The sequence below is a fragment of the Rhamphochromis longiceps genome, linkage group LG7, assembly GCF_057381845.1.
Source record: "Rhamphochromis longiceps isolate RC_006_pf linkage group LG7, R_longiceps_female_GT1.1, whole genome shotgun sequence".
Taxonomy (NCBI): Eukaryota; Metazoa; Chordata; class Actinopteri; order Cichliformes; family Cichlidae; genus Rhamphochromis; species Rhamphochromis longiceps.
In genome coordinates, this window is record NC_140563.1 from 48,943,616 (window position 1) to 48,960,419 (window position 16,804).

A 16,804-nucleotide genomic window follows, 5' to 3' on the forward strand; every position below is an offset into this window, starting at 1 on the left:
CTGAAAACATTTGTGGGTTCATTGTGAAGTTTTGGAGGGCTGAGAGGTGGGCATTCAGTTGCTGTAAAAGGACTCTCAGACAGCTGATTGAAATGTTTGCTTTCTTATCGCTTTGCTTTGGGCTGTAATGAAATCAAACTGTGTTAATGAACATGTGATGTAAGCGATTTTTCTTTTTTCCTTCTTTAACATCCATTAGCGTTTGTTTTCTTTTTCTTTAGGGCTCCTGAAAGACTTCCATATTGTTCAGATCCCATTTCAAAATCACTGAGGGGAGTTATTGGAAAAAAAAGAAAAAAAAAAAAATCTCATCACTATTTGATAATTCAAAATCTGGTTTCTGAGGTGGCACTAGCAATAAATGCAGCCTAACTATAATCACAATCAGGGTCCAATTAATTTTTTTTCCTCCGTTAGAAGCTAATTATCACATAACGAGGGGTGTTTGCTTGTTAAACTCAAATCCACCCTTTTTTCTTTTCTTTTTTTTTGTGTGTGCGAGCACAGCAGATCCAGCAGACTACGAAGGACTTTAAAACAAACAAACAAAAAAACAAAAAAAAAGTGTTCTGTTTGAAAATGTGAAGCTGATGGAATCATTTATTTTTGTTCGTCTTCTGTTTTTATAACGGGCGCTCAATTTGAAACTCATGACGCCCCTGCCATAACTGTTACTGCTTACTATAATGCTCCATGACACTACAAATGTTTATCTTTACAACAGTGTTTCACTGCTATATGTGTATACGCATACTTAACTGTACAGTTGAGCCTTGTGAGCAAAGGGAGGCTTAAACTTGCATTTCATTTTAGATATTGTGGCACTATAAAGGATTCGATGTTTGAAAAAAAAAAAAAAAAAGGTCACTGTGTTCTCAGAACGGACTGCTTTCACCTGTTAGGTTTATCGGGCTTGGAGTGTGGGTTATTTTTTGTTGTTGGTTTTTTTGGCCTCTTACCCCTTTCTTGAAAGGATCTTGGCGCTTCTCATCATTGTACCTGCACCGCAATGTTGCCCATTTTGAGGTTGTTTGTTTTTTGTTTTTTTTTTAACTTTTAAGATGCATATTTCAGTTTTTGTCAGAGGACCAGTGCTTTCTACAGCTGATCCAGCATTCTATTTATCCTCTCTGACCTTTATCCTTTCAGGTATTTGGTCATTACTCTCCCTTGTTAAAGAAAAAGAGCTTATTGAGAGAAAATAAATAAAGCAGTTGTGATTTCTTAAATGCACAGTTGTTTCTGTACTCGCACTCTCGTACCTCAGATTCTTCTGATGGCAGCAATTATTGGGATGAATAGTTTGCAGTTTGTTGAATGTGTGGTGTCCTTGATGGGCACTAAGGTTAACTGTGTACTAAATATGTGAGTTTCAAAGGAAAGTTTCAAAAAAAAAAAGTTTTTTAAAAGTTTTAGGCTCTGCTAACCATGTTTGTTTTTAACACTGAAGATAGACAAGTTCAGTCTGAGGTGTTTGCGCCACACACCTGAGGACTGCCAGCTCTTAGTTCATCATTGTTTTCATTTTTGTAAGGAGACCCAAGATTGGAAGTCACTCTTAATCAAATCTGGCCCACTGAAAGATGTGAAGGGGAACATGGATTTTGTGCTTCTCCGTTTATTTTTATAGGTTTTACAGCTTTTCCTACTGATAAAGACTTCCATGCCATTCATACTATCCTAAGGAAATGAAGTAATAGATGAACATTAAATTAAGAGAATATGAAAACCTTTTGGCTCAACAGTTTAGAAAAAAAAGAATAAACAAAAACTTTATTTTAGTATTATAGGACAGCCTGGCCAACAAGCTACCATCATTTTTTCATTAGGACACTTTATTTATTAGAGAAATATTTATTATATATTTATTTCTTACAGTTTAAGCCCTGCGAGTCATGTTGACAGATTTCTTTCTTTGTTACAGCAACATTTCTTTATCATGTAGAAAAAAAATGAGACATACTGTTGAAATTATACTTGTTTTTTCTTATACAATGATATCTTAAGGATTTAATGTGTAGTTAAACTTCTTTGTGCTGACAGAAAAGAGAATTTCATTTGGTCTGGCCCACTTAAGATCAACTTTGACATACCCCATGAAATCCATGCAGGAAATACACTTACCAGACACCAGAAAGGCAAGACTGGGTTGGACTCAACCTTTTTCCCTCAGGTTAAACTTTTTTTTTTTTTTTGCATGAATTCAACAAGTTGCTGGAAACATTCCCCAGAGATTTTGGTTCCATTTGTTGACTGCACATCAGGATGCGAAACTCCTGTTCCAGCACATCCCAAAGGTCCTCTGATGGACTGAGATTGACTGTGGATTCATTTCAATGTCCAAGAAAGCAGTTTGAGGTAGTCTGAGCTTTGTGACATGGCATGCTGTCCCGAAGAAGCGCAAACTGTGGACATAAAGGGATGGATATAGTAAGCAACAATACATAGGTAGGCTGTGGCATCTAAATAATGGTTTTTGATATATTTTGTATGATCATCAAGCACTCTGATTAGAAATTCTGGTAAACTCCCCAAGGCCCACAAAATAAATGTAAGGGTCACGAAAACTGAGGAGGCACAAAAAGAAAACTGAAAAAGCTCCACGTATTTTTCTGCCTTTTTTTTCTCCACTCTAAAAAAAACCCCACTCTAACTCTCTTCAGATTTTTTTACACCCACTCTATTATTCGGTCAGCAGTGGACACACAATGCAGGTTTTTGTGTCTTGGGAGCAACGCCTTTGCTGCTTTATTTCTTTTGTGCTGTACATTGTTTAACTGTAATCACAAAGTTACCTTTAGTAAACGTCCACATGTATTAATAACTTCCGTAGTAACAAGACAACAACGCACTTGTGTAGTTCAGGCACGGTGACGTCACTCGGGTCAGAGATTCCGGAGATTTTTGCGGCGTAAAAAAACCCAAAGGAGGCGAGTCTGGACGAAGAAAGTTTCTCCTTCCTTCCTGGGTGCGGAGCGGGAGTTTGCATACCTCACCGCGCGGCTTTCCACGAAGCTTTTGGAGTGTTTCTTATCCAGATAGCTAAGGTAACTTTTCTTTCTTCTTCTTCGCTGTCTGAGGACAGAAAGCTGCACCATCTTCTTCGACGTTTTTCTTCCTGTGCTGCACTCGTGACGATAACGATAAACAGCGAAAAAGTACCGCCTCGCTCTGAATTTATCTGAAAACTTAGATTTAAAAAAAAAAAAATTAATTAGTTAATTTTCTTTTTTTTCAGCATTTTCTACTACAAACAGAATCCAAACAGGGGAAAATGGCTCTTGGCTAAAAGCTGGCTGTTTTTCCTCATTACTGCCTGCTCACACAGACGATAATCGTTAATAGGATTTTTTAAATATTTAATATTCGTCAGACCCCGTTAGCAGTTCACGGAAAAGTTGCTTAAAAAGAAAAAAAAAAATCCATATCGCTCCTTAACAGAACATACGGCAGCCATCTTTGCCGCATAAAGTTAACTCTTCAACTGATTTATGAAAATAAAAAATAGAACATTTATGTTCGAATTATTATATTGTCATTTTTAATTAATAGATGACTGTCGACTGATTTTGATTGCTAAGTTTATTTGCACTCACATATTCAGCTTGCATTTGAAGACAACGCAATGTTATTTATGCTGTTAATATTCAGATGGTCTAGTTGTTTGTTGTATAGTGTGTCTTAACTGATTCAGAATAGATAAAGAAAAGGAATAATTAACACATTTCTGTGCCTGTTCAAAACAAAGGAAAATTCTACATTGTTGTTCATTTGAGCCTTCTACCATAAATAAAGAGCTGGCAAAAAAAGAGAAAAAAAAGCTGCTTGGTAGAGTTTTGTTACTTAACACTATAGAGAAGGTCAGTCTGAGGTGTTTGCTCCACACACCTGAGAACTGCCAGCTCTCGGTTCATCTTTTTTTTTTTTTTTTGTAAGGAGACGCAAGATCGGAAGTCACTCTTAATCAGTGCATTGCAACAATGCTGAAATTGTTGCAATTCAACTCAAGGTGCTTTATATTGCTGGCATATATGGTATCTATATTGGTATGAGCACCTTTATTCTTCACACTCTGAGGCAGGTTTTCTCGTAATTTCTTTAAGTAGTCTCCGGGAATGATTCTCCAAGCCTCTTAAAGAATTACTTCATTCAATAATGTCAAACCAGGCTCCATGAAGGCCAATCCATGACTGATAGTATCAGATTGTGTGTTTTATCTATTCAGGGATCCTTGGGATCATTTTCATGCTGAAAAATTAAGCCATTTTCAATGCATGCTTCCTAAGATGTGACTTTTTTTTTCTGTGTTCATAATTCTGTTAATTGCGACAAGCTTTCCAGTACCACTGGCTGAAATGGAGCTCCAAATCATGAAACAGCCTGCACTGTGTTTTAAATGTGGCTTTAGACACCCACAGTCTTACCTTTTTTCTGGCCTCATATGTATTGATGATGATTTGGATTCATCACTCAGTCAGACTTTTTGCCACAGACTTTCAGTCCAGTTCTTGTTTAATTTTAATTCCCCCCTGTTTCCCTTCCTTAAAAATGTCTTCTTGACAGCCACTTTTCCAGTGAGACCATTATATGTGTTTATGTGAATTCAGATCAACAGGAAGCTAGATGTGTTCCTTTGCATCACAGAAGGCCACTCTGCAGCAAATCTGTGTGGAATGAGAACTGTGTCGTCCCCTGGTGGTTTGTTAATAAACACCAGTTTCTCAGATTTCAACCCCAGAAATACAGAAAATGTTAAAAACCTGCCCAGTAAACAAAACAAACAAAAACAGTGTATTCAAAAAGATTAAAACAAATATCAAAAATCAAAAGCAAAACCTCAGCTAACATATCGAACTGTTTACATGTTCACAAAAAACCAAATGACATTAGGCATAACATGCTCTTGGTTGATGCCAATACATTCCTATAGGGTGGTACTATAAGCTGAAACATCTTTGCATAACAGGTCTGCTTCTCTGATCCAGGATGACCGCCAAAAGTGCTGTCAGGCCCGATGAAGGCCTGATGATGATGCAGGAGCTTGATGACCGCCTGAAAGAGCAGATTGACAAACTGGAGCATGTTCGCCTTGGTGCTGTTGAACTGAAGGATAACTTGTCTGGGGTACTTTCATTAAAATGCTTATCTATCATATAAACAATTGTTTAATAAAATTGTATTATAAACAAACCTTTTTTTGTTTTGTTTTGTTTTAAATTCAGAGCAACAGTGATCTAAGCCAGTCTATCAGTGACCATTTGGAGTGGCTGAATCACCTGTCTGAGCGAGTTGAGACTCTTCACATGAACACCACTGTTTTTATTCAGGTGGGAACGGGATGGGTTGTCTGAGGGGATGTAATAAAACGTCTGTCTTTTTCTCATAACTCATTTTCCAGCATTATCAGTCAAAAAACTGTCACTTCAGCAATGAAGACAGGACTCCCTTCCACTTTTAAAAAATGATGTCATTAGGGTTCGCTTGGGCACTGGTAGGAAGACCTGAAAGTATACACCAAAAACTCTGATGGCAAAAAGATTTAGGATCAGTTGCAATGATTGTTAGGGTAGCTTACTCATGAATTGGAAAATAACCGTGAAAATTCTTTGTATGTTTTCCAGATGAATCCAAAACCTCGTGCATGGGCAGGAAAACAGAGTTCCAAATATGGGTACCGCTGGGGTCGTCTCCACCAAGCAGATGATGCTCTGTCAGAGTGTGGCTGGTCCCCCATTCGCACACGACGTGGCAGCGATGCGGCCTCTGAAATGTCCTGTAATTGGTGACCGTTTAACCAGCTCCATATGTCAGCTGAGGTTTCAAAATAACATGACAATGCTTCACATTTTGTTATAGCTATAGTTTTCATGCATTTAATACTTTAATGTGGTTTTCTTCTGGTGTGTACTATGTTACTGAACACCCTGTATTGTTAATAAAACCATGGCTTTTGATTTTTATTTTGTAAGATTGTCTCTTCTCAGCTCTGTCTTTTAGCAACTTGAACATTTTTACATAGTCAGTTAAACTATCTAAACATTTTTGATATATTGCAAAGTAGGAAATTTGTTACTTTGTTAAGTTATGTTTCAAAAACTGTAAATAGTGCGATGACTTCACTCTTGTTTCGGCTGCCCTCTTTAAGGGTCAGCTACTTCCATCCCAAACATCCTATATCATTCCACAACCACAACTTGTCTACTTATTATTCATTCATGTATTCTGTCTTCCACTGACTTTAATTCTTAATGGAAATCTTGTTCTCAATGATTCACATGTTTGATTAGGTTTTATTATTATTATTTTGTTATTTTTCGGGCTTTGGGGCCGGAAATAATGGTATACTGGCTTGTGTGGTGACTTCACACAAATCTCGTAACAACAATATCCGATTGTTCAGTCTGACGTCACTAGCCGTGTCTGGGTCTAAACTCCGCTGCAGGTCCATATATCAAACAATCACTATGGCATTACTGAGAGTTGAAAAACTGTCTAAAGTCTTTCATCTTTAATAAAATGATCAGCGTTCTGCTCTACCGGGTGTAACAATTGAGTTTAACATCCAGGCATCCATGAAAACGGAATTTATGACATTTAACGGAGTTAGAAGTTAGCAGGAAGTTAGCTCGCTAGCTTCTATCCAAATACAATATAGCATGTCCTGACTGCGGGGTTTTGGAAACAAATTAAAACGTACAGCTCTGTTATCACTTCCAGCATAAATGAAGACAGAAAACTAAATAGCAGTGACGTTTGTAGGGTTACTGAAGTTTGGCTAGCTGGTATATAATGATGTGCTACGTGCTTGCGACACAGCTATGTTAGCATAATATAAACAAGCTAACTTTTTTTCCCACTCGATAAAAGTTAACGTGAGTGTTCTCGGTGGTCAGGAACAAATGTAATCGCATGGCAGGATGCTGTAAAAGGACCAAACTTCAGCCAGGAGAACAACTGAGATAATCCATCCACAATACGAGGTTAGTCATTCATATACTGCTGCATGGGCTGGGCTGTAGTTACATCCTAAGGTTTTAAAAACTGAGCTTAAATAAATGATTAGTGGTAATAAAAGCCGAGGGAGGTCAACAGTGATCACTGACTGTTTTAGGAGCTTTTTGAGATTAAATAGAAGAAAATACATAACATTAAACATGTTAACAACACAAAAGCCATATTAAATGCAGACTACTTTAGACCCGGAAGTAGGATTCGTCGCGTCATCACTGAACAACCGGATAGGGGCACTTGGGTTTGTGTCCGAGACACAGTCTGGTTTTATGACAAACAGACACATCTCCAATAATATTAGACTCGTCTTGGATATTCTGGACTACTCAGCATTAATATCTGATGACTCATTTATCCTTCTCCTGGACTTCTATAAAGCCTTTGACTCAATTGAGCATGAATTGATATTTCTTACACTTCAGAAATTTGGTTTTGGTGATATCTTCTGCAGAGCTATCAAAACTCTGTATTCCAATGCTAATAGTTCTATTAGAATGAAAAATGGCACCACTTCTCGTTTTAGTCTTAATCGAGGTGTACGCCAAGGTTGCCCGATTAGCCCTTATCTTTTTTTACTTTGCACCCAAATTCTTGCCTCTCATATTTCGAATAGCCCTGTGAAGGGTATAAACATAGCAGACAGAGAGATTGTCATCAGTCAATTGGCAGATGATACCACAATTTTTCTTAAAAATGCCAGCCAAGTGCCAATTGCTTTACGTGTAATAGAGGATTTCTCAAAAGGGTCTGGATTGGTCCTAAACTTAAATAAATGTCAGTTATTACCTGTCAAAGAGTGTAATGTTCAGAGTATTTGTAATATAACAGTTAAAAATGAAGCAACATATTTAGGTCTGATTATCTGCAAAGATACAAAAGACAGAATTTTACTAAATTTTCCCCCAATTATTAAAAAATCTCAAACCAAATTAAATCAATGGTTGCAGAGAGATTTAAGTATAAGAGGAAGGGTATTGCTCTCAAAAGCAGAAGGTCTGTCTCGACTGACTTATGCAGCAATTTCTCTGCATGTGGACGGCAAAACTTGTAAGGATATTGACCGAATGCTCTTCAACTTCCTTTGGAAAAACCGGACACATTACAATCTGAAAAAGTGTATTAATGAATGACTATGAACACGGTGGTCTCAATGTTTTGGATTTTACTACTCTAAACAATACATTTAAGATTAATTGGGCTAAACATTTTCTTAAAAATCCGGTATCCATTTGGAATTTTATTCCTCACTACATTTTCTCTAAGTTTGGTGGTCTAAGTTTTATCTTAGGTTGTGATTATAATATAGATAAGCTTCCAGAAAAGCTCTCGATGTTTCACAAACAAGTTCTATTAGCTTGGTCCCTTATATATAAACACAACTTTACACCCCATACGTATTCAATTTGGAATAATAGGAACATAGTGTATAAAAATAAATTATTATTTTTTTCTAGGTGGGTTGACAAACGGATTGTTTTAGTGAATCAGCTGTTTAATCCTAATGGGCAGCTCATGTCCTACTCAGAATTTTTAAACACCTATAAATTTCCAGCCACACCCAAAGAATATGCCATATTATTTGATGCAATACCTACGGGTATTATAATGCTTTTTAAAGGTATTCAACCTTGCATATCATCTGTTTCTCTCCCCAACCCTTTAGATTCACACATAGGAAGAATCTGTCTAACAAACCACAGTAAAAGTAATAAGAATATTCGTGCTTTGTTCCAGACAGAATCTCTAACTATCCCACATGTGGTCTCTTATTGGAATTCCTTTGTCAGTGACATTAACTGGAAAAGAGTATGGACAATTCCTAACAAGTATCTGGTAACGAATAAAGTGAAGGAAGTCTCATTTAAAATATTGCATAAATTTTATCCTGCTAATCATTACATGACGAAGTTCAAAAGGGACATAAATGTGAACTGTGGATTTTGTGGAAGCCATCCTGAGACTGTGCAACACCTCTTCTGGATCTGTTCATACGCTAGAACATTTTGGAAAGACTTCAGTAGATTCATTGCTGGACATCTCTATAATGACTTTACTGTGAAATGGGAAAATGTTGTATTTTGTTTCTTTCGAAGGCAAAAAAAAAGAAGATGTTTACTTTATAATAAACTTATTAGTTATCTTAGCTAAATTTTATTTTCACAAATGCAAATACAGTAACAAAAAACCTAATTTTAAACATTACTATAATGATGTTTTATGTTACATAAAATTGATTAGTGGATCACTTAACAAAAAGGCTATGAAAACTATTACTATTTGTAGTAATTACAAATTATTTGAATGTATGTAATTCTTTGTATTACACCCCCTGGCATATGTTAATTTTGTTCTGATTGTATACATGTTCTGTATACTGTTTCTTAATAAAGTTTAATATTTTGAAACAAAAAAACAAAAACAAAACAAAACTTGGGTTTGTGTCTAATTTTAAACATTACTATAATGATGTTTTATGTTACATAAAATTGATTAGTGGATCACTTAACAAAAAGGCTATGAAAACTATTACTATTTGTAGTAATTACAAATTATTTGAATGTTTGTAATTCCTTGTATTACACCCCCTGGCATATGTTAATTTTGTTCTGATTGTATACATGTTCTGTATACTGTTTCTTAATAAAGTTTAATATTTTGAAGAAACCCCCCCCCCCCCCCCCCCCCCAAAAAAAAACAAAAAACTTGGGTTTGTGTCCGTGTCTGATGCAAGGTGCTCTTTAACCGTGAAATCACCAGCAGAGGTCGCTGCTGACAGGCCAGCATTATGTCATTGTTAACCACATTGTTGTAAATAAAGTTTTGGCAGAACGCATGGTCGATAATTCTGGAAGGTGCGCCTGGTTAGTTAAAGTAGAAACACCTTTCCCCGAAGGAAAATTGTCAGCTAAACTTATTTTTATATATATATTCAACGTTACGGGTATTGTGTGAACAACCGACAAACATGGCAGAAAGCGACTGGGACACCGTAACTGTCTTGAGGAAGAAGGGGCCGACTGCTGCCCAGGCCAAATCCAAGCAGGTTAGTGCGAACGCCGTATTTCGTTTGTGCTTCCGTACTTTTGCTGACTAACAACATTTTCGGATATCTACCTTACTGAGTGAATTAATCGTGTGTAATGTGTTGGTAAAAGCTCTTTGTGCACGTGGTCGTTAGTTGAAGCGCTAAGAACCATCGCACATCCTTCTGGTTTACTTCAATAACAACAGATATGAACGCCCGTTTCCGTTAATGTTAGCTAGCAAGATGAACCGCCTCTAGATGACCGGTCGTATTGGAGACATTTAAACCGTCTGTTTGAGTGTTTTTAACTAAGCAAGTGCTAGCTGTCTTCGAAGGAGGGCTAGCTAGCTAACCTTCCTGCACTAACTTGAAGTGTATTTTTCTTTATGCCACAGTTTCTAGTAGCATATGGTACCTTCAACAAAACAAACTTCACACGGATAATGATCACACTAATGCCGGGGTAGCCTCTATATTATCAGTAGTGGATGGTCAGGATAAAGGCACACTCACTTTGGTGTTTATTTATACGAATGGTGGGAATGCTCATCAGCAGGCACGTAGCGAACGTCTTTAAATGCCACAAGTATAATTTAACTGTAACTTAAAGTGGTACTTCAAAAAAACATTAAAATGACTCGCTAAACAATTAATTTTTGAAGTTTAAGAACTGATTGTGACACCATTTTGACATTTTGTTGTTGCTGTTTTAAACGTGTATTGAAAGGGGAGGGTTCAAGATGTCATTTTGGGCTCATATGGGTTGGTTGTAGTGTTATAAATCCTTAGGACACCTTTCTTAAAAGAGTGGACTTAAATGTCACATTTCTGTGTGTGAATGCTTATTCTATCTTGAGAAATCTGAAATATTGTTTGTATTCAGGTTCAGTTTGTGTGCTAAGGTGAACTGTCTTAAATTCAGTCAATATGCTTTGATAAACAGATTGGTTACTTATTAACTAAATGGCATAAGGCTAAAGAGTGTGTATCAAGAGCTGGGCAATCTGCTGCAATGTTATGACCTGTACTTGTCCTATTTTTTTGTTTTGTTTTTTTCCCAGGCAATCACATCTGCTCAGAGACGTGGGGAGGAAGTTCAAACATCCAAGAAATGTAAATTCCCAGTAGTTGGTTTTACACTATAAGAATGAAGTCCTCTTACTCACCTGTGTTATGATTACTGCAGTCTTTGCATGCCCGGCATTATTCGCATTGCCCAGTGATGCTTTGATTTTATCCACGGCTTGTCATGCAGGGGCTGCAGGGCAGAACAAACAGCACCTTGTGACAAAAAATACAGCCAAACTGGACAGGGAGACAGAGGAGCTGCACCATGATAGGGTTCCTCTGGAGGTGGGCAAGGTCATTCAACAAGGCAGACAGGAAAAAGGCCTGACCCAGAAAGATCTAGCCACTGTGAGTAAACAAATATATTATGCTTGTATAAACAGTGCATAGACTGCTGGAAAATGTGCCATGTCTGGTTTTATAAAGCATCTCAGAAAGCAGTCTACACGTATCGAAAGAAAAAGTAGTACTTAGTAAGATAAACCAAACCAAGTCAGTGACGAATTGTTTGAACGTTGTTGTGAGATCAATATGATCCATGTTTTTAACATGATCACAGTCATGGGCAAAGGTTTCAGCAGTTTCAGCGGTTTGACATGTTTCTGGGGTATAGTGAAGAACAATGACAGGCCTTTCTAGAGCTGGGCGATATAAGATTCTTTTCATATCACAATATGTTTTTTTTTTTTTCATTTCAGGCGATAACGATATATCACGATATAAGCCAAATAACTATATTTGTAAGATTTAAATGTGCCGTTGCTCACGAGTAAAATGTGAAATAATCAGCAGCTTGTTTTGATTGAAATATTTATTTCCCATAATAAGTTCAACAGGGTAGATGTACTTAAGGAACATGAGACTTTTTCAGATAAATAAAGGCAAATATTGCAAACTACACAAAAGGCAGCCGCTAAAGCGTTTAAGTTTCAAAATAGAACAAACGAAACAGACTACTAAATTGTCAGTTCCACTTAGAAATAAATTATTAATTCTAAAAATAAATCTAGTTTGTTTTACAGAAGAACAGACAAAACTGACTAACTTTTGTCAATATGAAATAAACTGAGAACTAAAAGGAAATTCTCAATCTCTCCTTGTTGTATAGCTTAGCTTTTCAAACAGTTTTAAAATAAAGATGCTAACAGAACATTCTTCAAATCCTAGGTGCACATCCAAGGTGCAACTTTATCTATAAAAAAAAAACAAAAAACGTTAGTCGGACAAATGACGAATTAGCGCTTTCAGTTAGAGATTGAGCATGCTCTAGTGGGTGGCACTGCTTCAGGTGATAAAAAAGGTTTATTGTATTTCCAGACTTGCTTTCGGCACAATTTACAGTGCGCGCTACTCTGTTTTTTGTCAGACTTGAAATAGCCGAAACTTCTCTGGCCTTTCCTTTCGACAATCTCTCCGGCATTGGAACCATCATCTGTTTTCTCTTCGGTAACCTTCGGTCACGCTCTCGGTTGATTTTTCTAGTCGGCACACTCATTTCCTCCGTTACCCGGGTGGCACGGCGGCTGGCTGCTTCTCAAACAAATACACATGTACGGCTTGGCACTTGTGCTGTGTGTAACAAGTCACGTGACGTGACGCTGCGGCTGTGATTGGTTCGGCTCTGCGCTACTTAATTTGGATTGGCTGTTCTTTTGGTTTTTTGGTTTTTTTTGAGAGAGCAAGAGAGATGAGGCCTATCGCATTAGTTAAATTTTTCTATAGAGAAAAAGTTTTTTCGCAATGCATATCGTTCTATCGCTCAGCTCTAGGCCTTTCAGAAGTTTCAGAGTTTTATTGTCAAATAATAAATAAAATAATTTATGCAAAGAGGTGTGCTTCAAGGCCAAATCCTGACTGATAGCTCTCCGTTCCCATCTTATCAGGACTCAAAGTCGAGTAAAGTTTGTAGTCTTCTGCTTGGTTCCATTTGCTTTTTAAAGGATTGACCATGTTAAGAGTGTTATCAACTTCTTCAAGCAATCCCAGAGCAACTTGGGGGTGATGTGTGCATGATCATGCACTTTTCTACAAGGCAAACATGATAGCTTAGCCAAGTTGAGAATCTATGGTGAGTTTTTTTTTTCCTCACTGTAATCATAGAAACTTAAAAAAGGAAAGGAAAGTTGTTGAAAAAATTAAAATTTTAGCCATGACTGTACTTTAGCTGTGTTTTTTTTTTTTTTTTTTTTTAAAGTATTTGCTAGCAAAGTAATTTTCCAGTGCAAACCTTACAATGAGTGTTTATTATCACCCTGCAGTTATGTGAAATGTGCTACCCACAAGTTCTAAATGATCTATTCCACACTTTTTCCTCAGAAAATTAATGAGAAGCCTCAAATCATTGCTGACTATGAGTGCGGGAGAGCCATTCCCAACAACCAGGTCATGGGGAAAATAGAAAGAGCAATCGGTAAGTGTGTTACTTTAAATTTTTCCAAAACAAAATGTTGAATTATGTTATTTTCTCGGCTGTATGACCCACATGTTTTTACCTTTGACCATGAACAGGACTGAAGCTACGTGGGAAGGATATTGGCCAACCCCTGGAGCCAAAAACCAAAAAGAAATGAACACAAAGCCTCGAAATCAGCCCTCCCCAACCCCTCCTGTTATCTGTAACTGAATCCTGAATCCCCCTCCCACCTCTTAGAACCCTTAAAAACTTTCCTTTCCCCTCCCATCCGATCCTCTTTCTGGGCTGATCCCACCGTGTCCTGTCATAGGACCTGGTGCTTCACTGCAATGCAGGCTACATACTAACAAGTCATCTGAAACACTCTGAAACACCACAAAAAATGAATGATTGAATGCTCTTTAAAGCATCACAAAAAATGTTCAGTGACGTTCTTTCACCTACGTCTGCTTGGGCTTTGACACAATAAAAGTCAAATTTTTCTTTTCTTTTTTAAAAAAAAAGGTGAATTATTTTTCATCTTCAGACTAATGTTAATTCTGAGCATGATGATAAACCAGAAGTGCTTGATTGCATCTTTTCACTCTCTTCAGACAGTGGGTGGATGTCATTACAGTGTTGAAATGTTTTAATGCTGTGCGTTGTTTTGATCTATAAATAAAGTTTGGCAGTTCATGAATTATTCTTTGTGTGACTTTAAAGCTAGTGTGGCACAGAATGTCTTAACAAAACCAGTGAGATGTATATAGATACAGATAATATATAGACTTTTAAAAACTACGTTTATCCCAGTAACACTTCAGTAACTACTTCAGGTAAATTTTGGCAGCTATCTTTGAAATGTCCCAGGGCGCTTATTTGGAAAGTTTTGTACACATAATTTCCAAGTTAAACTTTAGGTTCAGTGGGCATGAAGACACAAAAAACATGTAAGGAATCACCAGCCAAATCTTTGATTTCTTTGATTGTCTGGCGCCTTTGTAATGGGCATCTGCCAAAGATTTCCATTCAGGATCCTTGGAGTGTTGTTTCTTCGTCATGCTATACCTCTGTCACAAGAGTTGGTGTTTGCTCTAGAGCTAGTTTTTGTATTCTTCAAACACATCCTCCAGAGATGAAGCCCAAACTATATTTCCTCTGTAGTAGACAAAGTTAAACTGAAAGATACTTTAGTTTTACTCGGATCTCAGGAGGTTAAAAGGCTGCCTAAATTATTTTGTTAGAAAATACTATAGCATTGAATACAAAAGTAATGACAGAATTCAGCCACTAGATGTCAGAATACTGCAAAAAAATTCATAGATTTTTGCATTTTGAAGTCTGTAAAAGCAAGTTACACAAGAAACAAGTGTATGCAGGATCAATGGGGGGGGGAGACATGCCTCTGTGTTTCAGTGTTTACTACTGCTGATAAAGTCCAGGTGCATAACTGTAAAACGTTTCAAGCACCTTTTCAGAGAAATTTGTTTTTGTTTGTTTGTTTTTTTTGTCTTAAAAAGCCAAATTTAAACACATCCTAAAATTGAGACGGCACCTTCTAACTTCCAAAGATTGACCTTGATGAAGCAGCAATTTGCATTTCTTCATAGTGCCCCCCTTTTCACAATGACTTACTGATTTAGGGAATATTCTTTATTGCCATAAAGGCTGCCTTATGTTCTTATTAATGATTCATAGAATTGTTGCAGAGCAGCAAGGACATAATGGAAGAGGAAGTGCAAGTGGGACAAAACACGTTCAAGGGTGAAGGACTGAGGAGCTCGTCAGTGTGAGAACTTAAAGTGGGGAAGGACGAAAATTACTCTGACTTCCTATTTAGCTCCAGCAGCAGGCTGCAAGTCCTTCAACTGCTCCGCAGGAAACACCTGAAGGAAGCTGCAGCTGTGTGCATCACTCGTTTGGGATATATGGGAAAGCTGGGTGACATGAAGAGTTGCTGATATCATTGTGATTAATTAAAGACCAATGCCATGTCAGTGACTGTCACTATTTAATTCAGCTTTATTTATATAGCGCCAAAACACCACAGCCGTCACCTAAAGGTGCTGACTATTTCAAGTTAAAGACCCTAGAATAGTACAGAGATTAGAATTACTACTACTTATTAGATACTGAATGGGCCTTTGTCATAGCAAGTATTTTCACTCATAATGTTAATATTAACAATTCTGGTCAATTAAAGTTGTAGTAAATGACACATGTTAATAATATATATAACTTTTATTATTTTTCTTTCTTTGTGGTATGTCAGATGTGTCCTGTGAAAAAGCCCTGTGGGCCTGTTGACCTGAGGCTGATTCTTGGCTATAGGGAAATGGAACTAAGGCCATGCTAGATGTGCCCCACATTTCCACTGAGCTGCATGTAACAATCCTCCTCAGTGTTAAAAGAGCATTTTTTTTAATGGGCAGCTTCATACAGTAAGCACTCTGATATATAACATTATGAATGGGTTTTCTGTCTTTCTTAAGGTATAAAGACCAGAAGGAGATAATAAAGTGCATAACCAGATTTTAGTTTTAGCTTTTAGTCAAGGCCCCAACAAAACAATCATTCTAGAGTTAAATGAGCAATAACTGGTAAATTAGCGTTTTGTTTTTTTTAAAGTCAATTAAATACTCATATCGTTTCCCCCTCACTATAGCTAGATCTTTACCTTAATCATATTTTAGCTGAGCTGAGCCGCTTTGTACTCTCTTATGTCTTCTGCTAAAGACAGTTTGCTGGCATTCCTTTTTTCTCTTAAATAAAGAATGCAACCTCTTGACCGGTGTTCACTGCACAAACAAAGAAGGGGCTTTGCTGTTGTTACCAGGGGGTTATTTAGATTCTTGCTCAACAGGCTGCTTCAGTGTGTGTGTGTGTGTGTGTGTGTGTGTGTGTGTGTGTGTGTGTGTGTGTGTGTGTGTGTGTGTGTGTGTGTGTGTGTGTGTGTGGGTGGACTGGTGAGCTACTGAAAGGGAGAAGAAGACAGAGACTGACTGCTTTCCTGGAAATGCCATTCCATTGGTCAAAACACCATAGCAACATAGTTCCACCTATGACAAGGCAGCAGCCAGTGGTTTTGAAGGAGTGATGTGAAGCAGAAGGCTACACTGTGTGGGGGGAGCAGGTGGGAGGTATTGAGTTTGGGGGGTGTTTGGGGAAGGAGGGGGGTCTGGGGTCTGTTTTGGCCTGAGGCTCCAAACTGAAATTGAGATTCCACCACATGACCAACCTGTTGTCTTCCACAGCGGCAAATGTTTTTCTCTTTTGTCTGACAGGAGTTTTTGGCTCCTTTCATCCTG

At 37.5% G+C, this 16,804-nt stretch overlaps 2 protein-coding genes and 1 long non-coding RNA gene across 5 annotated transcripts; 2 read left to right on the forward strand and 1 right to left on the reverse strand.

Annotated features, from left to right (window-relative positions):
- Positions 1-841: 841 nt before the first annotated feature.
- LOC146666167 (uncharacterized) lies at positions 842-2,992 on the reverse strand. 2 transcript variants are annotated; one of them, XR_014912747.1, is made up of 2 exons: positions 2,853-2,992; positions 842-2,405 (listed from the first exon to the last, which is right to left on the reverse strand). It is a non-coding gene; the product is annotated as an uncharacterized LOC146666167 (long non-coding RNA). The 2 variants fall into 2 exon arrangements; XR_014912746.1 differs by having other exon boundaries at positions 2,796-2,935.
- On the forward strand, positions 2,894-5,968 carry LOC146666168 (uncharacterized). 2 transcript variants are annotated; one of them, XM_085414019.1, is made up of 4 exons: positions 2,894-3,047; positions 4,986-5,124; positions 5,223-5,327; positions 5,622-5,968. In XM_085414019.1, the coding sequence occupies exons 2-4, from the start codon at positions 4,987-4,989 to the stop codon at positions 5,784-5,786; spliced, it is 408 nt and encodes a 135-aa protein (XP_085270145.1). In that variant the 5' UTR covers positions 2,894-3,047; position 4,986; the 3' UTR covers positions 5,787-5,968. The 2 variants fall into 2 exon arrangements, with proteins under 2 accessions (XP_085270145.1, XP_085270146.1); XM_085414020.1 differs by having other exon boundaries at positions 2,907-3,047; positions 4,967-5,124.
- Positions 5,969-9,810: 3,842 nt separating this feature from the next.
- edf1 (endothelial differentiation-related factor 1) lies at positions 9,811-14,196 on the forward strand. Its single transcript, XM_085414021.1, has 5 exons — positions 9,811-10,054; positions 11,098-11,149; positions 11,292-11,452; positions 13,421-13,514; positions 13,613-14,196. The coding sequence occupies exons 1-5, from the start codon at positions 9,977-9,979 to the stop codon at positions 13,672-13,674; spliced, it is 447 nt and encodes a 148-aa protein (XP_085270147.1). The 5' UTR covers positions 9,811-9,976; the 3' UTR covers positions 13,675-14,196.
- Positions 14,197-16,804: the final 2,608 nt, after the last annotated feature.